The sequence below is a fragment of the Centroberyx gerrardi genome, chromosome 17 (genome assembly GCF_048128805.1).
Source record: "Centroberyx gerrardi isolate f3 chromosome 17, fCenGer3.hap1.cur.20231027, whole genome shotgun sequence".
Taxonomy (NCBI): Eukaryota; Metazoa; Chordata; class Actinopteri; order Beryciformes; family Berycidae; genus Centroberyx; species Centroberyx gerrardi.
In genome coordinates, this window is record NC_136013.1 from 4,835,975 (window position 1) to 4,861,405 (window position 25,431).

At 41.4% G+C, this 25,431-nt stretch overlaps 3 protein-coding genes and 1 pseudogene across 6 annotated transcripts in view; 1 reads left to right on the plus strand and 3 right to left on the minus strand.

Annotated features, from left to right (window-relative positions):
- Nucleotides 1-4,904, plus strand: part of loxl3b (lysyl oxidase-like 3b) — a 30,203-nt gene extending 25,299 nt beyond the window's left edge. For all 4 annotated transcript variants that reach the window (XM_078289538.1, XM_078289535.1, XM_078289536.1 and 1 more), the window contains 5 exons: nt 118-361; nt 1,810-1,925; nt 2,689-2,825; nt 3,528-3,639; nt 3,785-4,904. In XM_078289538.1, the coding sequence (XP_078145664.1) occupies nt 118-361; nt 1,810-1,925; nt 2,689-2,825; nt 3,528-3,639; nt 3,785-3,858 (683 nt within the window). In that variant the 3' untranslated portion in view covers nt 3,859-4,904. The remainder of the gene's footprint in view (nt 1-117; nt 362-1,809; nt 1,926-2,688; nt 2,826-3,527; nt 3,640-3,784) is intronic.
- A 2,309-nt stretch (nt 4,905-7,213) lies between these two features.
- mrps26 (mitochondrial ribosomal protein S26) lies at nt 7,214-12,078 on the minus strand. Its single transcript, XM_071909569.2, has 4 exons — nt 11,710-12,078; nt 10,400-10,546; nt 9,577-9,700; nt 7,214-8,389 (listed from the first exon to the last, which is right to left on the minus strand). The coding sequence occupies exons 1-4, from the start codon at nt 11,928-11,930 to the stop codon at nt 8,258-8,260; spliced, it is 624 nt and encodes a 207-aa protein (XP_071765670.1). The 5' UTR covers nt 11,931-12,078; the 3' UTR covers nt 7,214-8,257.
- Nucleotides 12,079-15,400: 3,322 nt separating this feature from the next.
- Nucleotides 15,401-17,890, minus strand: neff2 (neuronal intermediate filament family member 2). Its single transcript, XM_071909585.2, has 3 exons — nt 16,883-17,890; nt 15,717-15,841; nt 15,401-15,461 (listed from the first exon to the last, which is right to left on the minus strand). The coding sequence occupies exons 1-3, from the start codon at nt 17,888-17,890 to the stop codon at nt 15,401-15,403; spliced, it is 1,194 nt and encodes a 397-aa protein (XP_071765686.1).
- Nucleotides 17,891-21,074: 3,184 nt separating this feature from the next.
- LOC139919738 (nanos homolog 1 pseudogene) lies at nt 21,075-22,927 on the minus strand (annotated as a pseudogene).
- Nucleotides 22,928-25,431: the final 2,504 nt, after the last annotated feature.

A 25,431-nucleotide genomic window follows, 5' to 3' on the forward strand; every position in this document is an offset into this window, starting at 1 on the left:
AGAATAGGAGAAGCATAATTCAGCATTTCTATATTCACTGTACGGCCACAAATAGATGACGACGATATGAAACCGATTTCTTGTGATTTAAGCGATCCTAATTGTGACTCTGCACAGCGGCCTCTGACCTGGTCCTGAACGCCCCGCTGGTCCAGCAGACGGTTTACATCGAGGACCGCCCTCTGCACATGCTCTACTGCGCCGCCGAGGAGGACTGCCTGTCCAAATCTGCTGCCAAGGCCAACTGGCCCTACGGACACCGGCGCCTGCTCCGCTTCTCCTCCCAGATCCATAACATCGGCCGGTCTGACTTCAGACCCAAGGCTGGGAGGCACTCCTGGGTCTGGCACGCCTGCCATGGGTAAGGGGCAAAATATAATACTAACATGGGGAGGGGAGGGATGTCTTGCCATCATTAGGAGGCAAGACTTTTAATTTTTTACCATAGTTTTTAACACAGTTTCAGGAGGAGACTAAACTGATTCAACTTTAATCAGCTGAACTCCTTCACCCTGGTTTTAGCAGATTGAGTTTTAGTAATACAAACATTCCTGGGAAGCAGAGCTGCTCTGGAGGCAGAAATAATGTCATTGATTGAGTCTGAGAAATCAAATGTTTGTGCGAACTAAAACTCCAATTTGCCTGATTGTAATGCACATGTGGTAGGAACTGTACCATCATGCCAAAGTTTAAAAATAAAGTTTATTGATCCCTGAAGGGAAATTGGGTCGTTGTTGCAAAAAACAATAGAGTATAGATGAAAATACAATAAATAATAAATATTTAAAGATTAAAGATACATGTTCATCATCCACACTGAAGAAGGCACTAGCCAAAACATTTCTGAATGATGTTTCTTCTGCATTTATAAATAAATTAAAAATTAAAAATAGCATACTGAGAACTCAAAAGGTTTGGGAAAACCTACTGCTTTTTGAGTGCAAACCATCTTTTTTCTACTGAAGATCATTCAAAATACAGAAAAACTGCTGCTATGATCACTATTGACAGATTTACACATTTACAGTCCAGCATGAGACTATATATTCTGCAGGGTGTGCGAATCTGCATCACTGGCTATTCACTCATCTGCCATTTATACCTTCCCCACGTCTCATTATCTAGTATCAACTCTATTTAATGTATAAGCTGCTACTTTCCTGTCTTCCTTCATTCTGGACATCTCTCACATCCCGACACGACCCCAATCTCCTCCCTCAAAGTTCTGTCCAGCAGATCTCCTCCCATCCATTTTTACCCTCTGAGGCAGTTGATAAAGAAGCAGTTTCAAACTAGTGGGAAGAGAACTGGCAAGTTTAACCTCCTGCGTCATTCTTTAGCCTCTCAGACAGCTCAGCGATGATAGGAGAGGAGAAATATGTGTAACAGCTGTTCTGGAAATTGCATCAGTTAGTTTTGGAATTAAATAAATGAGTATCTGGAGGATGAGATTTAAAAGCCTGCAGTGGATATGAGTCTGCTGAGTGTTTAGCCGCTGTAAAGTTATGACAGCACATTCATTTGAAGAGTTATATTCCAAAACACTACATATCCATTTTGAAAAATAAAAAAACAACATTTTCTGAAATTCATCATTCAATATCTCTAAAATATAGAGGATCCACTCTGCAAAAGTATTACCTTACCTTCTATCATCTTCTCAAAATGTACCTTTGTGTACTTTAAGTAACTTGTTTTGTGCTCTCGGTCATCTTATAAGAGTAGATATCACTTTCAAATGACGGATTATCTAATTATCTAATGAAGCTCTTTGTGGTTCATTATGAGTTGTTCCCTTGTGTTTTACAGCCACTACCACAGCATGGATATTTTCACCCACTACGACCTGATGAACGCCAACGGCAGCAAAGTGGCCGAGGGACACAAAGCCAGTTTCTGCCTGGAGGACACAGACTGCCAAGAGGGTGAGTCTGACGTGCTGCTGTGGCCTTTCAGATTGTGGGTTTGTTTTCTTCTGTTTGGAGCACCAGATGGGTGGAGTTTGACACGTAGCACAGTGCGATGAGCGCCAGAAAGTTTGGATAATCACAGGAGTATTTGAAACGCAATTTTAGTGTTAATTTAATGTTTTTTTGTGATTCCCAACTTACCTGACACTATCTGAGTTGTCCTGACATAGTGAACTCCACCTATCTGGAACGCCAAGCAGATTAAATCAAACATTACAAATGACATAGGTAAAGGTTCAAGGATTGCTTCTCTGGGTGTTATGCTGAATCGATACTCTTTGGCTATCAGATTACAATGTGGGCCAAAAGGTGGAGGTCAGTTGCCTCAAAAAATGACATTTTTTTTCTCAGGTGGTCTTGGTGGCTCAGTTGGCTAAGGTCCATATTATGTACTCACATTGTCCTGGGTTGAATGAATGAATTTATTTGACAATTTAATAATTTGAATCTGCCCTGGGACGTTTGTAGCATGTTCTCCCTCTGTTTCATCCTTTCTGTCTCTCCATTGTAAACAGTCCAGTAAAGCAAAAAAAACAAATCAAACAGTTGAAATTCAGGTGTTAAAAGTTATCTGCAAGTATTACTTTACATCTGCATATTCAGAAATGTACTAGTTTTTGGTTGTTTTTTAAGTTGTTGTATTCTAAATACAGGATATAGCATTATCTATGTAGACTCATTCATGCAGTACTAAATCTATCTTTCATCTGTTCCCCAGGAGTGTCTAAGCGGTATGAGTGCGCCAACTTCGGTGACCAAGGCATCACCGTGGGCTGCTGGGATTTGTACCGTCACGACATCGACTGCCAGTGGATCGACATCACGGACGTCAAGCCTGGAAACTACATTCTGCAGGTGAGCAGCAGCACGGCACCAACACCGCCAGGGACGGAGAGGAAAACAACAACAAACACAAACTGCATGGGTGAAACAGAGAAACACCCAAGGGCCTATAAAAACATCTCACTTTTCCCTATTGTTGCCCAGTGGGTCGGGGTTTGACACTAGGCTTGGGCGATATATGATATTATCACCATTTTTATTTTATTTCTTCTAAATTACATCAAATTTCTTGCCACCCACTGGGAGTCACACACACCCATACTGACCCATACTAAAAGTCTTGTGCTAATATAAGGCACTTTGTGAAATTTAATTATTTTTAGCTTCTCAGATATGTATGATTTCATGTCACTTGCCCATCGGCAGGAAACAAAAACATTGTGCCGAAAGACTGGAAATTGCAGCAGATAGTGTGTGTGGAATTGGCCACTGGTACCTTAAGTGCAAATAAAATGAAGTGCTTGTTTGTCTCGTAAGGCTGGATTTATACAAACATTAAAAAAAAACAGATTATTAACTATCTAACCCAGGTCTAACATTTAAACTGCTGGTTAAACATGGAAAAATCCATCACTGGATCACTGAGTAATGCATGTGTGTCGAGGGCTTATTCACTTCCTGTTGGGTTAAAAATCTGCTGTCACGTTTTTTTAACCGTCTGTGATCATTCATCCTGTTATAGAAACCAATTCTTGTGTGTGTCTCACTCTTCAGATTGTGATAAATCCAAATTACGAAGTGGCCGAGAGCGACTTCACCAATAACGCCATGAAATGCAACTGCAAATACGACGGTCATCGTATCTGGCTCCATAACTGCCACATCGGTAAGCAGTCAGAAAACAGTAAAAAGTACCGGATTGTATTCTCAGTTTCGCCATTCACATCATCTAGTTGTTTTGTTTACTGCTTTATTCATTGTTTTTAATATACGATTACTTACTGGGACTCAATTGTTGCTTTTCCCTCCAGGCGATGCCTTCAGTGAGGAGGCGGAGAGGAGGTTTGAGAAATACCCCGGACAGCTGAATAACCAGATTTCTTAATTAACAATCATTTCACAACAACGTGAGAACCAAAGCGGGGGTCGTATGTATAAAGAACAAGCCTCTCTAGCTCCAAAAGAGAGACACATACCCCTCGGCTGACAGCTACCTACAGTATATGGATCCCCCCCACCCACCCCAAATCCCATCTGATCGCATCTGATCAATCAAGTTGTTTGGAAGGAGCCAAGTCCCAGTATTATCTCCTCTGATGAATGTGTTGTGTGCCTGAGTTATTATACTTGAATATTCGAGTGCTAATCTTTCTCTGGACGTTTTTTTATCTCGGTCAACTGTCTTTTTAAACAGTCTGTCGTACAATTTGTCTTTTTGTATGACAGAAATGTACAGCCTCCTAATGAATGTTTTTGTTCCGAGTTATGAATGGAGTGTTATTTTTTATAGCCGGTTTTATTTTTACTTGGAGCAAGCAGGTTCAGAACTACCTGAAGTGTTAAGACTTGTTAACACATGAAAAACTAACAAAAAAAAAAAAAAAAACCTGAGGCATTTGCACGAACAACCATCCGTTTCTGATGCAGCTCTGTGGAAGTCTTACTGGTCTTGAGTGCAGGTTCATACTGGACATTATGGGCTGCAGGGAGGTTAGAGGTTATGGAGTTAATACCTGAAATGTAAACGAGCCTAAAATGTAAATGAGCGTGTTGCCCAAGAGAAAAGATTTTCACACCGATCGTTATCCATTTTACTGCCGTCTGGACCGCTCGGTCAAACTATGATGTGCCTGCCTCCACTCACACAATCATTTATTTTGTGAATGTATTTATTGCCAATATCAAGGTGCTTAAAGACAGTACATGTCAATGATAGTTTTTTGTTCACTAGCTTTATTGTCAGTATGAAATGCTTTGGAACCGGTTTGAAGTCATCTGTAGCTTTAGTCTGTATCTATTTTAAGAGGCTTTTAAGGCCAAGACACAGAGATTATTGGACAAAGACAAAACACTACAGTTACCCAAATGAATTGCTGTATGTACGCCAATCTAACCACACCGCTGCACCAAATAAAAGGAAAGAAATAATGACTGTGGTGTATCTAAGAGACTTGTTTATTTGATCAGAAATACTTCATTGTATAACGTCACATCCTGCAAGGTTTCATGAGTTAACAGAAATAAGTAAGTAAGAAATAAGGAATTATGAATGAATTATTTGCACCAAAGTATTTCCCTATGTATCATGACCTTTAGGACTGTTGATATATTACAGAAGGCTGCTGTATTTTCACAAAATAATACAGATAATTATAATGCCCCCTTTTTGAAACAAAGATGTAAAATATTATAATCTTAGTGTCTTGAACAATGGGTTGGGAATAGTGCTGAAACTCGATTAGTCGGTTGACAGAAAATTAATCAGTTATAATTTTGATAATCGAATAATCATTTTAGTTATTTATCAAGTAAAAATACCAAACATTTGCTGGTTACAGCTTTACAAATGCTAAGATTTGCCGCTTTTCTCTGTTTCATATCATTAGAAAATGAATGCTTTGGGTTTTTAGGCTGCTGGTCAGACAGAGTAAGAAATTTGAAGAATCACTTTGGGCTGTGGGAACTTGTGATGGGCATTTGTCATTATTTTTGACATTTTATAGACTAAATGATTAATCAGTTACTCTAAAAAAATAAACGATAGATTCATCAATAATGAAAATAAACAGTATAAATAGTCGCAGCCCTAGTTGAGAAGAAAAATGAGTTGCAGGTCCTTCATGAAAAGACAAGAATTTGTTTTCTTGAGTCAGGCTGAAACATTTTATTTCTCTTCTGAGTCCTGCTTGGCTGGAAAAGTTGAAGAATCCATGTTGCTGACTGAAAGCCAACACACTGACCACACACACTGACTGAAAGCCAACACACTGACCACACACACTGACTGAAAGCCAACACACTGACCGTGACACTCTGTTAGCAACAGTCTCCAGCTGTCTGTTGATGAGCTGAGAGTTCATCATCTCTATCTGCTCAGGAGTTTGACCGCTAATCTCGACCTTCAGTGCCACAGTTAAACAATCCTATTAACCTCAGTCACCAGTCACATTAACAGTGAGCACAGCATTAGACCAGCTGGCTTCACATCCCGTGATCTAGATCACTAAAGCCAATATACAGCATTACTTATGTAGTGGTGAATCAAAAGGTGGGTAAACTCTGACCTCCTGACAGTGATCATCATGAGGAACAACCACCAGTATAAAAAAACAAAACAAAACAATATTACCCATTCAGAAAGTGATTAATCTATGATTTCCCCATCTTTTTTTTCATCTAATCATCCTATGAACTACAACAGTGGGAGTGTTTGGACAGGTGAAAACCATGGTACCTTATTGATTTCAGTTAAAATCTACATCATTTATGAAGAGGAGGGCAGGAGAGACCGAGATTTCTTTTCTATCAAGTCTAAAAAAAAAAATCTACATGACACAGTTTTCTTTAAAAATCCATTATGTACTGAAGTGAATCTCAAACCAACATTATCAGTTGATGCCTTGTGTCTCGCTGCCCCCTCCTCACCATCCTGCTCCAGATCTCCTGGTGGATTTCCTCTGAGGTCTTCACCTCACTCGGCTGATCTTCATCATGTCACCTGCCTGCCTGACCTGACAGGAGGATTACAGCGGATCAGCTGCACGTTGTCATACAGGAGACGCTTAGCACCTATCTTACAGGAAACACTCAAAACAAGGTGGGACCCTGCCCACGCTGCCTCCTAGAGGACAGAAGACAGTTTGTATTTGAATATATAAGAATGGCATTTTTGATCACAGGTTTCCAAGCATGGAGGTGACTTATTACATGTATTCATGTTACTGTAAATGAGTATCTTTTTTGTGTACTTGTACCTTTTTGAGTATTTTTTAAAGTTAGTAATTTTACTTTTACTTAAGTATGTGTTTAAATTAAGTATTGTACTTCACTACATTTTAAATCACATCCATTACAGAGTACAGATGTTGTGTCTCCATAAGCAACAGAAACTGGACAGTGGTAAATTGACAAATTGTGGAGCGATTCAGTGAACGATCAGTCAGCAAAGAAGAGAAGAGTAATCTGGCTTTACTTTGTTTTTGCACTTCCAAATTTTCTATTGAAATTCATCTAGTTTGAACTCTGTCCTCTCCTTTTAGAATCACATAGAAAAGAATGTTTTCTTTTCTAAAAGGTAACTCAGTAACTTTTACTCTACGTCATTTTTACGTCATTGAAGGAATTCCTGACAGTACAAAAAAGTAGTCTTTTGTTCTCAAACACACACACACACACACAGTGTACAAACATTAGGAAGACCTTCCTAGTATCCTATCTATGCTCTGGTTAAGAAAGTTCAACTCTGTATTGATAATATTAATAATTTACCCAACTTTCCTAATGGGATCAAGTTTTCATCTAATCCAAAATGACTCGAGTGCTGCAGTGGAAACAGCAGTATACATTAATTTATTTTACATACAGTTACATATCATGAGCTGACAGCAATGGTGAAAAAGCTAAACTGAAAACATATCAGACAATAAAGTTCTTGTATGAAACAGCACTTACAGGTTGTGGTTTGGTTAAAGCAGTCAAATCACAAAGAAGCTAAAGCAACTCTGTTTGTACAGAAAAATTAAAAATGATGGCAAGAGTGGCTTTGTGGTTAAACTGTGCGTCCCATAACTGAGCGTCACAGGTACGACCTCTACCTGCAAGTTATTCTGGATAAGAGCGTCAGCTAAATGCCTAAAATGTCATGTAAAGGCTTTATTTCAATATGCTAACATGTTTTTGAATTTCCACATCTTCATCATTATACTTTCACTGTACACAACAGCAGGTGTTTTGGCTTCTCTGTGGTCTTTAACGCCAACCAGTTGCTCCCTGGAGCCCAAAAGATTTCTGACCAAAGCCAAACCGAACCCAAGAGATAATTGCTAATACTTTTCCAATGATGAACTGGTGATAACTGTATTTTTAACAATATATTGTCGAGTGAAGCTCAACCCAAACCCCAAGGGATGTAGTGAGAGCTTCTGTCAGGTTTGGGCATAAATGTCAAACTCTGAACATGACATCAAAGGTGACAAGGAGCTTTACATCAAATACAACCAATTTCAGTTCAATTTCAATTCAAAATGTATACAAAAACTCCAACTCATCTGCTGATGAACGAGCATCCAATCTCAAATATTTCCTAGTATGATGGATAGGACAACCTTCTCATGTCAAATGTTTTTCAGTATTTGAAGAGAATCCACTTCCTGGATCCATTCGGTTGAAGCCGGACCACAGTGCAGAGTACAACAACGCAGTTCATTTGATGAGGTGGACCGAGTCTGTCCAGTCTGGTGTGTTTTTAATCTTCTGGGACACACACACAGCTCAGCCTGTTTGTTTCACTCCAGCACCGTCTGCCTGACCACTCTGCCTTCTCGGTCGATGGCAAAGTTGTAATTCTTTGGATTGTCCAGAGCCTCTTCGATACGCTGATCCAAGTTCTCCAAGGTGATGAAGTTCTTGGCTTCCTCCTGTAACATGTGGAAAGTAGACGGTTAAAGTTGCGCCAAAAGAAAAAAACGTCAAAGTGAGCCCAAGATCTGATTTGTGATCCAACCAATAACTTAGCACTTTGACGTGCAGTTATTGAGCAACACAACCAGGAGGGGAATTTATTTGCTCTACACACCACAGTGGTAGCTGAATTTCAAAATTTCACTGCTCCCTTTTATCAGCTGTGTTTCACTACAACAGATCTTCCATAGACTTCAAAAACACACGAAAAGTAGCTTATCAGTCACCAGCCAAACTTTACCTGCACTTTGGCTGAAATGATTTCCCACCATGAAAACAACTTTCAGCTTCCTTCACCAGTTTCAACTTTTACAGTTTCTTATAGTTTTTTACAGTTTCAACTTAAAAAACCTCTGTCCTTTCCACATTTGCACTTGATTTCTATATTCTCCTGACTGGATTTGGAATCTCTAAGTGCTTCTTAAAGGGGCAGTAAGTCAGATTTTTACTGTCCCGTTGCACAAAATGATCATAATACATCAGCCGGGGTTTGATAGGGTTGTTGATCAATACCAATGACTTGGCGATTATTTCATCAGCTTTTCAGCTCGAACTCTGTTTTGGAACAAAAACTCCAATAAAGGACGGTGTTACGAGCGAGCAACATCACAACACATTTCAGCTGTGAAGGCTAAAAAGCCTCGTTCTCAAGCCAAAAAAGCAAATGACAAAGCCATTTGATCATTCCAGTATTTAGCATGGTGAAATATTACCTCTTCACTAAATGTTTCTGCTGGATCTCTGCTCTAATTAGCTAGCTTACTGCTCTCTATTGTGAAAAATTGACTTTATTGTGTCAGTTACAGACCGCCGTCTCTCAAGGGAACAGCAGAGAGGGGGTTGGCTTGTTTGTACACTGTATTCCATCATTTTGTTTTGTGATTGGCTGTGGATTAGTTAGATTTATGAAGGTTTGTTCTTTGTAAAGTCCTTTGAGACATGCTTTTATGTTGAAGGGGTCTAGAAAGAAACCTGATTTGACTTGACTATCAGTTTTGCTGCAGTTCCCCCTGGTCACCAATAGAGGTCGATAAAGATCATAGATAAGTGTGATAGTGAGTTACTGTCCCACAGAAGTCTCCTTCCAGTTTTGGGAAAAGACCACACAGGCAGGAAGTAAACACAAAGCTGTTAAACATCATACCTGCAGCTGCAAAATCTCCCTCTCTTTTTCTTTGATCAGTTCTTGCATTGCTTGCTCTCGTTGAACGACCGCTTCTTTCTTCTTCAGCTCAGCCTCTTCCATTTCTTTCTGGACCCTCACTTGTCTAAAAAACACAGAGGAGAGCTGAGTAACATCTGACATCATCATCAGATACAGAACCAGGAGCAATCAGGATACTGCTGACAAAGAGAAAGTAGAATACATAAATAACACGTGTTCATCCCAAAGCCCATATCTTAGAATAGTGATAGTGATTGTGTTTTAAATTTGAATTTGTTTACAACCTCTTATTGCTTCATGAAGAACTTTGTGAGAACTTGTTTTGTTTGAAGTAATAATCTGTTACATTTTTATTAAAATAAATGTGTGTTTTGCTGCTATCGATTCTCAACCTATACCCAGTTCATGAAAGCTTTTACATTTGCTGTTTTAAACACCCGGTATCTGGTAGGTCTTCCTGGGGAAAAATCCTCTGGAGCACAGAAAGTGATGTGTTTTATATTTCCAGCAGCGACGACAGCGGTTTGTTTGGAATAAACAGAAGAAGAACTGGGTAGTGAGCATGAGCAGCGATAGCCACCATGGCTGAATAGACAAAGAAAAGAGCAGCATCTGCAGAAACTCAAACTGCATCAAACAGAAAATCGAAGGAAAAAGACGTCACAGTCCCGCCCACACTGTTTGATTGACAGGTGATCTCTGGGAAGTGCAGTGCAGAAACACCACAGCAATGAGCGCTGAGCACCAAGGATGTCACCAAAATAATAATAATAAAAAAAAGAAGATTTGACTTTCTCCTCACCTGAGTGTGAGCAGGCGCAGGTTCTCCTGCTGGTTCCAGGCCATGAGGGAGCGATGCTCCTCCTCCTCCTGCCTGGCTCGCTCCTCGGCCAGCGAGCCCGTCTCCTCCTCGTACCTCTTCCTCAGCATCTCCTCCTTGAACTCCAGACTGAGAGACACAGAGAAGAGGGCCGGGTTAGAGTAGTGGTCAATTCAATCAATTTAATCAATTCAAAATCTAAAAGAAATGACAATTCTTTGCTGAAGAAACAGTGCTCACTCTCAATTATTTATGACATTTTTTATTAAATCATATTTGAGTGGCAGTTAGGCTTCCACTGAGGCCTTTTTGCAAGACAGTTTCTTTAAAAACTTCAGCCAGTGATGGTCGTCCATCTATTGGCATTTCTCAAGCTGTCTGACAAAGCACCGGCCTTTTCTAAAGGCTGCAGAATTGAATTCCTTATTAAGAGAGATCTTAGCAGAATTTAATTGATTAGAAGAAAGAAAAGGGCTGGAAGGAAGGCTGGCATGAAGGAAAGAAGGAAGCAACTCAAACTTTGCATGAAAGGTCAGGGAGCTGATTGGGACAACTCTAAAATTGGGAAATAATAGGTTAAAAAAACAGGAAAATTCATCATAAATGTGAGGGAGTTCTGCACCTCAAAACAGTGAAATCATAGAGAACCCAGAAAAATAAAACATCTGTGCAGCCTGAAATATTGAAATATTTTACTGGGCAGCTCCAAGGTGGGATTGACATTCACTCCCTCTCTCCAGCCTGATTCCAACAGGTGTTGTGCCAAAATTTGTATGCCTTAAAAATGTGTGTCCCTTGGCAGTGTGTTGTACTCGGTGTGTGATGTTGTTTAATTGCCAAATTATGGTGGGGGAAATGTTCTTAATAAATGACAAGTAGACTACTATATAGCCTGCAAACTTCCTTGTATAATGAATGAATACTTGTGGTTTGAGATCAACAAGACAAAAAACAAACGTGATTTTAGTTCGTTAGCTAACTAGCTACATGGCAACTAGGCTAGTTAGCTTCCAGTAGGCTTCTTTAATACTTTGTAATGCCGTGAAATGTTTTTAAAACGGTGTGTTGCCATTCTGAAAAGCCAGCGATGGGAAAACAATCCACAAACATTTAGCTTAATGATACTGTCATTTTCTTCCCTGGCATAAAAATCAAGACGAAGACACCGCCAGCGGAAACACAATTTTAACTGATAGATACAAATTTTGTCAAAACACCAGGCGACCTTCCACCTGCGGTAACGTTAGAGAAGTGACCGTTATTTTAACTAACAGCCGTTGGTGTTCACGTACCGAAGCGCCCGCATGATCAAGTCGTACTCGGTGAATCTTTCCCTCAGGACCACCATCTCCACCGGGTCGACGGGAGGAGGAACTTTGATTCGCCCCTCTTTGGACTTGGCCGGCGGGTCGCTGCGGGACTTTCTGCCCCTGACAGCCTCGACCAGCACGGCGGCCCGGGGTGCGAGGAGGCGGACCGCGGGCACGCTCCTCCCGCTGATTACCTGAAACATGACGACGTCGAAAAGCGATAAAATAAACAGTCACCAGATGAAACGGTTAGTCAGACTGCATGCAAGCCTCGCATTTGGGTTGAATTTTGACATGTAACTGTAACATTGAGGCAGAGTGTTTTCACGACCAGGCGGCGGCCATGTTGGTGTCCTCTGACCTACAGGATGTGATTAGTAAGTCCCAAAACCTCTTTGCTCTACTGCCATCTGCAGGTTCTAAATTAAATTCAGCTCAGACCAGACCAGTCCAGTCCCGTTTGATCCAATCCAATTCAATTCAACAAGCTTTATTGGCATGACTGTTTTAATACATTGCCAAAGCAAATGTGCACTGACAGCTCATCAAGAAAAACTAAAGAAAGGCAAACGGTCTCACAAACTACAGAAATCCACTGTGACATGTAACCACAAATGAACATCAGTAGAAACAGTTGGATCTGGAGAGTCTGGCTAAAATCAGTCTGGAGTAATTTTATGCTAATCTTTTTTTTTTTTGGAACTCTACAGAACCAGGACTCGGACACTTCACTTATTTTGGAGAAGGCTGCTACAGAGCAATGCTAGCTAACTGGCTGTGTGTTATGTGGACATACAAACTTCATCAGTGTTTCCACTGACATGAGGGTGAGTATAGATAATGATTTTTATTTTTGGGTGAACTATTCCTTTAAACTCAAGACACCACTTAATCTGAACCAGTGGTTCTCAATGTGGGGTCCGGGGGGACCACCAGGGGTCCTTGAGGGGGTTCCAGGGGGTCCCAGGCAAATTGATGAATTGTTAAACTTCAATATTGTTTCATTTACAAGAAGTTAACGCAATTAGAGAATGTAGAAGAATGACTGTTTTGATCATAGTTTCACTGTTATCTCTCTACCCACAATACAGATAGTCATGGGATTCTGGACAAAATCATATCTAACAATAAAAATGTTCTCAGATTTGGGTTCAAGAGACAAAATCTCATCAAATGGGGGTCTGTGGCCCAAATGTGTATTAAATTAGGGGTCCTTGATATGAAAAAGGAATCACTGATCTAAAGTATGAATACTGAATCACCACAAAATGTCTTGTAGTGTCTAGCTATAACCCATTATATAATTGTTGTGTTAATTGCTATGTTGAAATTAATAGATAAATAAATAAAGACGCCAAAGCTGAGTTGAATCCAATCTGGTGAATTCAAGTTAATTCTCAATTTAATGTAGTTATTAATGTAATTTTCAAAGCCTGTAACCGCTAGTGTATTTCTAATGATGTGGAAACCTCTCTTAGTAAACTCACTTAGTATTTGCCGCCCTTTCACACACACACACATACGCACACATACACACACAGAAACGCTTCATGTTGTGTATGACAAGTTATCACTTTGCACAATATATATGCTCTCAAAATTACAGCTGAAAACTCCTGTGCATATGAATGATATTTCCTCAGGGTGTGAGCGCGGTTTCATTTGGACGCCTGGCTTCATCTTGCTGACTGGATATCCTGCTGAGGCAAGGCACCAACACATTACAGCTAGAGTCAGCTTGCCAGGAAGATGGAATTATGGGATATGGTGCAGTGCCGCTCTGTGTGTTGTTCACCTGACATTGAGAGCTGTAGGTAAGGAGCGATTTAAGGGGGATGTTGGCTCGAACGATGAAATGCCTGCATCGCTATTAATCAATTTCAGAGAGAAAAGGAGCACACCAGCCTCCAAACAAATCACAAGCCACACATGCCAATTATTCACTGTTCTCATCAATCTCAGCTTCAGCTTGTCAGGTCACAGATGGAGACTATAATTCCCTCTTCACTCTTCACTATTAATAATAATCCTAATAATACTTAACCTATATTTATATTTTGCCTTTATCACCAAAATTTACAAATACATCTATTAGTTTATCCAGAAAGAAAAAAATCCAAGGCACACTCCCTTACGTACAAAAATTAAAAAGCCTTTATTAATGTGGCTTATGCATGGCAAGAATTTAAAAAACGCACTAATTCTTGCCATGGATCAGTGTGCCTTGAATTTTTTTCTTTCTGGATAATCTTGCATGTGCACCCCGTTTTCCAACGAGCACCTCTCCGCTGCACTTTGGGTGATTTTTATGGTTTTACCTGATTTAAAGGTTCACCCGGTTTATCGCAGCAAATTTCATGACCCAAGTGCCATTGAAACCCATTCAAAACCCATGATCAATTAACCATCAATCTGAAAATATTGTCTGTTTTGATCTGTTCTGCTTTGAAAAGTTAAATTGTTGATGATAGCCATGACAAATGTGTCCCAAATATCCTGAGAGAGTGAATGAATGGAATGAAAACAAGACATACACACTGATTTGCAGGTCAGTTATGTATTTATTCAGCATGTTGCCGGCTCTTACAGGTACACCAAGCATAAAGGTGCAGACTTTGTATTAGTTTCACGGATGTAAAGCACCATTTAGATCTAAGATCAGCATACGAACAACATGGAGCTCCTGTTTCCACACAAGTTGCAGTTACCTTTTTGTTTCATTGTTTCATTGTTTAGCTTGAAGGCTGAATGAACTCACAGAACAGAAAAACTCTAATGCAGATAGGCTGATAGATACACTGCATGTTTATAAGGAGAAACCAGTAACAATTAGTCTTCCATGGCATTTCCATATCCAGGTTTTGCAAGGAAAAACAGCTTTATTAGAAATTTAGATAAACAAATAACCAGCCAAATAGAAAGACCAGAACTGACTCCCATTTGAAACCAACCAAAGCTTGTGGCATTAGTGTATATGCAAATGCCAAGGAAGAATAACTAAAAAGGAGACAAATGGCTCTCTAATATAATGAACATAAACGTTTAAGGTTACTGGTTCGCTGACGACTACTACAGAACCAGGGGTGCAGGACAATACATAATCGATTGGTCGAGTTCCCGATCAATAATGCTGCAGGTTTCTTGCGTCACTTCAAACACAGATAAAGTCCAAGCATCAAGAGATAAAAGGAAATTTTTCTCCTCCTTGACAAACAATTGGTTAAATGTTTGCACAACGGGGGTCAGAGAGAGTCGAATGGTAATCCTGCTGCTTGGACTTTAGCAGAGACGACAGAGAGGAACTCAGCCAAAGGAATATTGCAGTCCGGCATTGCTACTTAACTAATGCAGTGCAGCCACTCTGCATTTTACAGTTTGCCATCTTCTTGATGTATGGTGTCAGAACGTGTGTAGAAGAAGGGGGACTTCCTGGTGGACCTCTTGTATAGAACAAGGGCGCATCTGTCTTAGGACGAATGAGCTTTGGTTTGAGGTTTGGGTCGGGTCGGGAGGGGTAAACAAGGTTTTGGGGAGTATTAGGGGGCAAGAGATGAGAGAGGGTAGAATGTAAAAAAGTTGAGGCATTGGAGGGGTTAGAGGAGATGAGAAGGTCTGGGAAGGGGTGTGAAGTATTCAGGTTTATGCCAGACTAGTGGCATTTAGGTTTTAGATCTTAGTTTAGGGCGGGTAGAGACGGGTAGGCCAGCCGAAACTCTTCCCCCTCCAGCAGTTTCCTGAAAAGAAAAAGAAAACACAACATACTACAGTTAAGTCTTATAACGCATGTAGAAGAGTGACAAAATACAAATTATATAGATATAAAACAAGCTCTTATAAAAACATCTCGTCCCTGAGAAAGAGGCAAAAAATATCAAGGTGACAAATAAAAACACAGCTGATTTGGTGACATGACAGCAAGACAAGTTGGAATTGTGCATTAGATATTATAGATAGATAGATCATTAGATATTATTTTAATTAAAGATTACCTGTACGCGGCTATTTCAATGTCCAGGGCCATCTTCACATTGAGAAGGTCTTGGTACTCTCTCAGGTAGCGCGCCATCTCCTGCTTGGCTTCAGAGATATCCCTCTCCAGTTCACTTATCCTCATCTATGAAAGCAAAAAAAAAAAAAACATTGCCCATTTGTCATCAAATATCACAGTTACCGATGCTAAAAATAACAAGGACTGGTATAAAGGTGACATGAGACATTTATCAGGCTTAAAATATCAGTGAGAGTATTGAGTTTTGCTTCAAAATGAGACCATTTGGAAAGCAAAATTATAACAAAAGATGGTGTTTTGTAAATGATGAGTTGACAAAATGAGACCACCTTTACAAGTGAATTCTTAATATTTTAAAAATATTAAATGATGAACTTGAAGTAATGTTTTTTGGAAATCTCATTTGTGTTTGTTGTGTTCTCTCAGTTGACTCACAGACAGTAACCTTGCGGACTATCACCTCTGCTGTGAGCCTCCCGTCATGTCCTGCTGAGCGCTAGAGCAGAGTGTGTGTGTGTGTGCGTTTGTGTGTGTGTGTGTGTGTGTGTGGAAGGGGGGGGGGGGGGGGGGGGGGGGGGTCAGCTACTGCAGAGAATATTTTACATGTCGTCTCATAGCAAAAAAAAGAGCCTGCTGTGTTCTCAGAAGGTTTCCCGCTGTGCTTACTGTTCCTCTGCTTTCTGCTTGAAGAGTCTTTTCTTTTTCATTCAGAGTGGTAATTGTTGATGTTTTCAGTCACATTAGCTAAAGTATATTCTGGTTGGTTCTCAGCTTATCTGTGTCCAACCTTTAGGCCAAACAAGTTTATAGGCTACATTATGCACTCTAAAAAAAAAAAATCACTGCCTGAATGCATGTCTACACTTGTGACGTCATGGTTTTGAATCTGAATCACAGCCTTTGTCACATCTTTCCATCTTTCATCTTTCCTGCCACTTTCCACTGTATACTATTTTATAAAGAGGAAAGGCTCTAAAAAATCTTCAAAAAATAATTGGATTGCAGATCTGAGACCAGAATGCTTCTTAAATTATAGTGGAGCTATAATGATCAGATAACCTGACCGGGCACTGTAGGTCAGCACTCATTTTCTTACAGCCCTAATCTTCATGCATACCAGACCAGGATCCAGAACCCGTCATTCACCTGGTACTTTGCCACCTCTTTCCCCTGCGTCTCCTCCAGCTCCTCCAGTTGTTTGTTCAGGGAGTCGATGACGTTCCGGAGGGCCTCGATCTCCGAGGATCGGGACTGAAGCAGCCTCCGGTACTCCATGGTCTCCTCCCGGATGGCGTGCACCGCCTCATTGTTTTTGCTGGCCATCTCCGCCACACTCGCGAACTTGTTCTTGTACCAGTCCTCGGCGGCTTGCATGTTCTTGTTCGCCAGCCGCTCGTACTGCGACCGGATGTCTCGGAGGGCGGCGGAGAGGTCGGGCCGGGACACGTCCACATCCACGCTGATGTTGGCCATCTGCAGCTGGGCCTGCAGCTCCACTTGCTCCTCTGCGAAGACTTTCTTCAGGAACACGATCTCCTCGGACAGGGAGACCACGCTGGCCTCGGCGTCGCAGTTGGACACCGTGGCCCTGCTGGCCTCCTCCCTGGCCCTCTGCAGCGCCTCCTCGGCATCCATCCGCAGCCTGGCCTCGTCCTCGTAGCGCTCCTTCAGCTGCTCGTACACGTCACGCAGGTAGTCCCTCTCCGCCTCCATCCGCATCTTCTCCCCGCTCTCCGAGTCGATCATGGCCCTCAGACTCCGCGCCTCCCCCTCGTAGAGCGCCTGCAGGCGGGACGGATCGCTCCGCCGCCTCCTCAGCGCCTCCAGCTCGGCCAGCAGGGCTCGGTTCTGCAGCTCCAGGTGCCTCACCTTCTCGATGTAGGTGGCGAAGCGGTCGTTCAGATCCACCAGCTGCTCCCTCTCCTGGGAACGCAGGCCCAGCAGCTCTGTGTTGAGGGAGCTGGCCTGAGCCAGGTCCATCCGCTCAGAGCCGTCCGGCAGCGGAGAGGAGCCCAGCCTCAGGATCCTCTTCCCGGACGGAGGAGCTCGGGGAGAAGAGTAGAGGGAGGAAGACATGGAGGATTTGGCGGTGGACCGGGAGCCTCTGTAGCTGTCCCAAGGACGCCGGTAGGAGATGTAGGAATCGTAGCTCATGATGAATTTTTTGTTGGTGGGTTTTTTTTTGTTTGTTTAAGAAAAGGATGTGGATGTTTTAGTTTCAGAAGGTTTTTTTTTTATGTCCCCCTTGTTCTGCACACCATCGGTGAGGATGAGCGGGCGTTTTTGCACTGCACCAGCTCAGTGATGCTGCAGATCCCTGCCTTTTATACAGTGAGGCTGCCCCCCCCCCACGTCACCCCCCCAACACAGAGAAACATCAGTGCTGTCAGCATCCGCTCAGCCAATAGCAGACTGCTGCAGTGAAGAGAGGGGACGTTGGTTTTCAGACTCACTCTCAGCCGTGGCAAGCAGAGTAGATGTGGTAGAGCAGTTTTTTTTATCTGCTCTATTAATAGCACGGCAAATAATTACAATTCCATTCAGACTATGCATTTCTAGGAGCATATTTTGCTTCACTTGAAACCCTCCATACGTGTCCAGATGTGTCTTTCAAGCAAACCCAGATCATGAACGTATCCATCAAAGTGAGAAAAAACTAGAGCAAACCTTGTGACAGATGACTTGAAACAAGGTCTTTTCCTCAGCCCAGTGAGAGAGAATCGATAGATGATGCATAATGAAAGAGCGAGGGAGCATTTATTTATAACACCCAGTCATACTCAACGGTTTTAATTCTCTAAAAAGCAATACATTCATTAGTGCATAGATTGCACAGTGCTCAGGTAGATTTATGTGATAGATTTGTGTGTCTATTGATTTGTCTGAATACTAATATGAGGTATGGTTTCAACCTCTAACCTTATAGCCTACATACAAAAATCAAGACCTTTTCCTTGGAATTGGACATTAGACACATTTGAAAGTCCTCTAGTTGTCACTTCATAAAACAAGAAACAAATATTTTCCTTTTCAATCATCTCCTTTCTTCATTGTTGTCTGTATTGCTATGAATGTCCCTCGGTAGATACACCGTTCTCCGATGCCCTGCAAAAACTGCAACTGTTTGTGCTCGCGGTGTCCCATCTATTTAGGCGTATCTATTTAATCTATTTAGAGAGCAAATTGATGAGTCACTGATGTTCTTCAGCTGTCCTGACAGAGTGTGGGAGACACTCTGCATGGGCATCGACACAGACACCGCTGAGGAGGAAGCTGCTATCTGTATCTGCTGACACAGACAAACACACCTACTGTTTAGGATCCAGACTGAACAGGACCTGCAAATCATCATTAGTATTTGTTTAAAAAAAAATAGGCATTAAGCTGATGCTCTTATCCTAGACAAGTAAGGAAGGATTTCAGTGTTTTGTTCAAGGATACTTCACAAGGACACATGGATGGTGACAGACACATTGGCTGTTGCAGGTTTCGAACTTGTGAGATTTTGTCTAAGCAGGATCTGTTTCCTTGCTGCACTGCCAGCAGTCACTATCTGACCCTTTATATTGTGCATCTGCTCTGTCAAATATCCATCCAGGCAAATGGAATAGGTTTAGTCAGTATCAAATAGCTTAAAGGGGCAATAAGTCAGATTTTTTACTGTCCCATAGCACAAAGTGACCACAATATATCTGCAGGGGGCTGATTGGGTTGTACCAATGACTCAATGATTACTTGGCCAGAGATTTCTGGCCTCAAAACTCACTTTCTGGTCCATACTTTTTAGAGTAAAAACTGGTTATGGTGTTTTTGAGCGAAAACTCCTGGCATTAAAATTTCAAGACACTCCCAATCCCCCCCCCCCCCTAACACCTATTGGCATTTTCATGGAGGATGGTTTTACAATAGAGCAACTGGCAGCAAGACATTTTCAGCTATGAAGGCTAAAAAGCCTCGTTCTCAAGCCAAAAAAGCAAATGCCAAAGCAGTGTTACTATCACAGTATTCTGCATGGTGATACATCACCTCTTCACTACATGTTTCTGTTGGATCTCTGCTCTAATTGGCTACGTTATTCGACTTTATTGTGAAAATGTGACTTTCTGGGGCGTCCTGGTGGCTCAGTGGGCTAAGGCACGTACCATGTCAAGCCCTTTGAGACATGCTTGTGATATATATAACTTGAATTGTCTTGACCATGTAAACGCAACATCCTGGGTTCAGATCCGGCCCAGGACCTTTATCACATGTCCACCACCTCTCCTCTACAACCCAGTCTTTGCTGTCCTCTCTCCACTTTGACCTGTCTAATAAAGGTGAAAATGCCAAAAATATAATCTTTAGAAAATATGACTTTATTGTCTTTATTGTTTGTGTCAATTACAGGCCAGAGACTTGTGTAGGAGGAGACAAGTTGTATCAATGTTGTTGCAATTCCTACTGGTTACCAATAGGGTTAAAGGGTCAAAGATCACCTAACCTTTAAGCAAATTATACTAAATGTTACTCAATGCGTAACTATTGAAGATAACTGAGATAGAAATTGCTAATGCAAATTTGTTTGAGAATGCAAATTTACTGTTAAACTACAAATGTATCTACATGCAAACATGCTGGGGCTTTGGGGCCCTTGGTTGTCCGGGGTCCCGAGGCATTTAGAGCAAAATGTTTTCAGTCCTGCTGTCAGTAACCAGACAGGTGGGGTTTAACACACTGGAACAGTTCAGGTAGTGTCCGGTATGTTTCCAATCACAGAGAAGTCTCTAAAACTGACTTTCAAAGACTTTCCTATGATTCCCTGCCTTTTATTCTACTCACTGTATAGTCTTATGTGGTAAAAACCCATCCATTTGGTGCCTTTTTAAACCAAACCATAAAACTATTTACTATGAAATAGCCTACCCCTTGTCTCTTTGGTTCCTCAACACTTAATTATCAGTCTGTTCAGGGTGAAATATTAGCAAGTAAGTGTGCAAAATGAATTGCAGTAAGCTCAGTTTAAATTTTTTGTACACTGCATTAAATTGGATACTATGTTTTTTCTGTAACCCAGCGCTGAAATGTCTTATTTGTGACAGCATACCCACAGGAATAAGATAAAGACAATAGAAAGCTTTAAATAGATTCTCTCAAGAGACATTGTCATGGAGAGTTTTGAGCACGAGGTGGCGCTGTCGCATCGCAGGACTGTAAATATTGCAGACGTTTTCAGATGAAACAGTTTAGGGGAAATGCTTTTCAGTTATGTTTTCATGTATGCATTTCAACTAAGTTAGTATGAAAAATCTGGTGTAGTCCCATAGTCAAAGCAAATGCAAATAACATGTTTATTCAGAGGCCATATACAGTGAATATATTTCCCAATGATACATAAGGTAAAAATAAGTACATAAAACATTTCTATTGACGGATAAAGACTTTGGAATGTCAGGCTTTTCATAGCTAAAATTATTCACCCCTTTATTACATTTACAGAAATTGCAAATATACACATTTCCACGTGAAATATGAGCGTCGAAAACCAAGTTAGTCTGTAGGCAACTGTGTTACTGAATTCATGACGGTGAATACAAATGATAAGAGATCAGATCATTCTCTGCAAGTAGCCTGGACCTACTTTAACAACAGTGCAGGTCAACTGTATCTCAGATCTACCATCTTTTCTTTTACATTCAGGCGAAATCTGTAAAATTCTGTAAAATAGGCTACTATCGAGAAGAAAGCACATAAAGAATAGAAGACATCCAACATATAAACAATACAGAAATTACTTTTTAGGCTAAGTTTCATTACAAAAATGTACTCCTTTGGTAGAAAACATTTATCTCAGAAAAAAATGTGCTCGATATAAAGAAGTATATCTTGCATCTTGCACGGCCTATGACACTTCTTACATCCATAAGCCAATGAACTGTGGGACTAACATTCACTTCATATTAGGAACGCTGCATATTCATTTACGTTGGCATCTGACGAACCAAAAGCAGCCCGCTGACATGCACAACCTGGGCTGCTTTTACTGGCACTGCGCTTTGAAACGCAACGACTTCTGATTACAGTATGAAAGTGGTCATTCACATGTCGATCTATACAGTAGCTTTGGTTCATTTGTTAAGTTATGGAGCAACATTTATGATCACCAAGTCCTCAGTGATGCTAAGGGGAAGCCTATTGCGCGCAATGCGTCCAAGTGTAAACTATGTGCCCATAGAATTACAAGATAGACGAAAACATTACAAATGAAACAGTGACACATAAAAAAATTAAACTCAATAAAAATCTTATTTTCTTAAAATCTTTTTAAGACTCTTTCCAGACTTGTCGTGTGCATGAATTGGGGCGAAATTACTGCCAAACACAATAGTAATTTCAATCTCAATCTCAAATCAACTAAAACTTCATTCATTTCCTTGCTTAGAATATTTTCAGCCTTTTGCCAATGGCTCTGCCCCCCTTCGCCACTCTTTGGCTCGGCTGGTCTTTAGAAAGCGGGCAGTACTTGATGGTGTGCGCATTGTCTCCGTTGGCACTGCAGAGCGGGCAGGTGTAAGCCCGGAGGATGGGGCACAGGACTCTGCCGTCCGCGGTCTTCAGGATGTGAGAGCCGTAAACCTCCTCCGGTGCCCCGTTATTCCGACAGAAGACGCACACCTTCGGCTCCGGCTTGCCCCTCTGAGTCTGTTTGCGCCTTCTGTCCATGGAGAGCAGGTCGAGGCCACCGAAGCTTCCCCTGTAGGCGGGTGAATCTCTGTCTGCCAGCGGTGAATCACCAGAAAGATGCTCATACGGCCTGAGAAGCGAGATGCGCTCCTTGAGATCGTAGATGGAGATCGGCGGGGAGCTCGGCGGCGCGCAGCAGCAGTCCAAGTGTCCGTCGCTGTCCCCGCCGTGCCCAATTACGCAGGAGCATTCCGGGGAATCGTCCAAACCCAGGGTCGCTTTGAGAGACTCTGTTATAGAGTTGGGGCTCAGGGACGGGCTGTGGATCTTATTTTTGGCGACAAGTGTCGACAGACCGAGGTAATCGTTCCAAAAATTGAAGGTGTAATCATACGGAGACCGCGCGTCCAAGTAGCTGTGGTCTAAAAAATCCATCCTTCAGACTTGGAGAGCTGAGCGTCCACAGAAGTGAAATCTGGTTTTGGATAGTGTGTTTTTCAGCATGGGTCTGCGGGTGATCCGCTCTCTCCTCTTGCTCGGTCTTGTATGCAGAGCATTCAGCAGAGAGCCGCTGATAAATTCTCCTAGAATAAAAAAGGGGGGCGTGGTTTGGTTCAAGTTGATTATCTCTCTGGCCCCAGAGGAGGCTGCTGAGCCAGAGCAGGGACTTATTGAGCTGGGAAAATGATTTTTTCCCTCCCAGAATATGACTCTATCACTGAAAGAGTTGTGGATGTTTAGGAGTGAATTATGAATCCTGCCTGATATCATCTCATATCATGATTATTTTTTTTAGGTTGTGTTTTGTTAAATGTCATTTTCCAATAGAAGGAGCTAGCTTGGAGAGTTAAAGTAATAATGTGCAACATTTTCATATAAATAAATGTCTGTTTTGCTACTCTCTATTTCTGATTCAAACTATATCCAGTTCATGAAGGTTTTTGCTGTTCTAAACAGCCGGTGTCTGGTAGGTCTTTCCTGGGAAAAATCCTCTGGAGGAAGTGCTGCGTTTTACATTTGTTTGTAATAAATAAAAGAAGAACTGGGTAGTTAGCATGAGCAGCGATAGCCACCATGGCTGAACAGACAAAGAGAAGAGCGCCACCTACAGAAACACAAACTTCACCAACAGAAAACCAAAGCTCCGCCCACGCTGTTTGATTGACAGGTGATCTCAGGGAAGTGCAGTGCAGGAACACCACAGCAGTGAGCGCTGAGCAACAAAGATGGAGACTAAATAATAAAAATAACAAAATCAGGATCTGGTGGATTAGCACATTAAAAGCTCCCTTCCTGCACTGATGAACCTGTGGTGAGCCGGTCCTCCTGCACCTGTTCTCCTTCCCCTGAGTCCAGGCTTTGTGCTCCGAACCAGCCTCCTCTGCTCCATTGTCTCCTCTCTACAGCGAGCCGTTTAACTTCATTAATATGCATTAAAACGGAGTGTGCCTTGTGCGTGTGTGCGTGTGTGTGTGTGTCAGTCAAGGCCCAGTAAGGCAGGCTCACAGACAGAGAGGTTGATAACTGACCTGACTGCTGGAACAATGATGATGTTACTATTTTTGTCACACACTCAGGTGAAATATTAAGGACAGTCAAAGTTAAGGGAAAAGTCATTTCTGTGTCTCATACTTGAATATTGGAGCTAAGATCCCATTTTTGGATTATTCTGGAGTTTCTCATTCATATAATAGATCAATATCAGACTAGCACAGACTATGTAAACATGTCTATTTCCCTGCTTCAGAAAGGTCATTAAATATATCATGTAATTCTATGTTATAGGGAAATGAATCTGCTGAAAGTCTCAATCTGTAATTGTAGTACAGCTCCCTCTGTTGAAACACTGTCACCCCATTTCTGGCTTTGTTTATGTTTTGACTAAGTGGATTCAAAACATTTTTTTCCACACTCAAATTTATCACCACAACTTTTTATACAAAGATGAATTTGATGTCTCAGTCTCAAAATACGTATACAACATGTCCTTAGATTACAAAGATAAATTTGATATCTAAGGACATGTTGTCCACGTATTTTGAGACTGTAAAAGGTTTGTTTACAAGGACAATCTATGTAAAGATTGAAGTAAATCAGACCTGTATTTTGAGTTTACAATACAGGAAAAAAGTCAACATCTTCAAGAAAATATGTGAAAATACCCCCAAAAATTTGCATGACCAAATAAATCCTGGAACGGGGGCTTTGAAAAGGACGGGGGTGTATTTTATTTGTTGAAGCTATAAAAGTTGCCGGTGATCTTAGATAACACAAAGCATGAGGAAAATCATGTCAGAGAGAGAGAGTGTCTTGTATGTGAGAATAAATTATCATCAGAATACACCACATGGTCCATTTTCAAGGTCACCTCCAGCTCTGCATGCACAAAGGAAATCATGAGAGAGCATTTAAAAGATGAATGGCTGCCATATCACAATAGATAAATTGCATGGGGGCCAATATGACATGTGGCTCTGCGGCGACAGCAGCGCCTATATTGCTCTTAAAGCAATACATGTTTGGCAGAAGAAAAGAAAGTATTGGTATTGAATATGAAGTACGTTTGCTTTTACATTTGAAGTGTTTCTTCCTCTTCCACCATTTGAAGAATGGCAGCTGTCTTACAGAATGATGATGCTTGAATGAAAGTAATACACAGTATGGATTGCTATTGAAGTTGTCCATTGAAGTCCATTTAACACCTTTGCTTTCAAAATAGCTGTGTATTTGAAGAGAGAATCTGTTCCTGAAATAGTGAAATACTGCAGAATTTCAGTTAGTATTTTTCTCCAAAGTGGATATGTTGCAATATGGAATGAAACCCTTCATTTACATTTTAGGCATTTAGCCGACGTTCTCAACCATAGCCACTTAAAATGAGTGCAACATAAGATTAACCTCGTAGCTGGACAACAGAACATGCAGCCAACAGTAAAGAGTTCAAAGGTCAAAGCCACAGCAGCCAGACAATAGCGGCAACAAATCTTCCCTTGTTCATACGATGTGTGACCAGTGTTTTCCTCTGGGTTTACTTC

What these genes read in the sequence shown, in the direction of transcription:
- mrps26 (XM_071909569.2), bottom strand. Translation starts at nt 11,930, where the DNA reads ATGTTTCAGGTAATCAGCGGGAGGAGCGTGCCCGCGGTCCGCCTCCTC. An exon ending in CTGCGCCTGCTCACACTCAG is followed by an intron (nt 9,701 to 10,399) that starts GTGAGGAGAAAG and finishes TGTGTTTTTTAG; the next exon opens with ACAAGTGAGGGTCCAGAAAG. An exon ending in GGGAGATTTTGCAGCTGCAG is followed by an intron (nt 8,390 to 9,576) that starts GTATGATGTTTA and finishes CACATGTTACAG; the next exon opens with GAGGAAGCCAAGAACTTCAT.
- neff2 (XM_071909585.2), bottom strand. Translation starts at nt 17,890, where the DNA reads ATGAGCTACGATTCCTACATCTCCTACCGGCGTCCTTGGGACAGCTAC. An exon ending in AAGAGGTGGCAAAGTACCAG is followed by an intron (nt 15,842 to 16,882) that starts GTGAATGACGGG and finishes TTGCTTTCATAG; the next exon opens with ATGAGGATAAGTGAACTGGA. An exon ending in ATTGAAATAGCCGCGTACAG is followed by an intron (nt 15,462 to 15,716) that starts GTAATCTTTAAT and finishes TTTTCTTTTCAG; the next exon opens with GAAACTGCTGGAGGGGGAAG.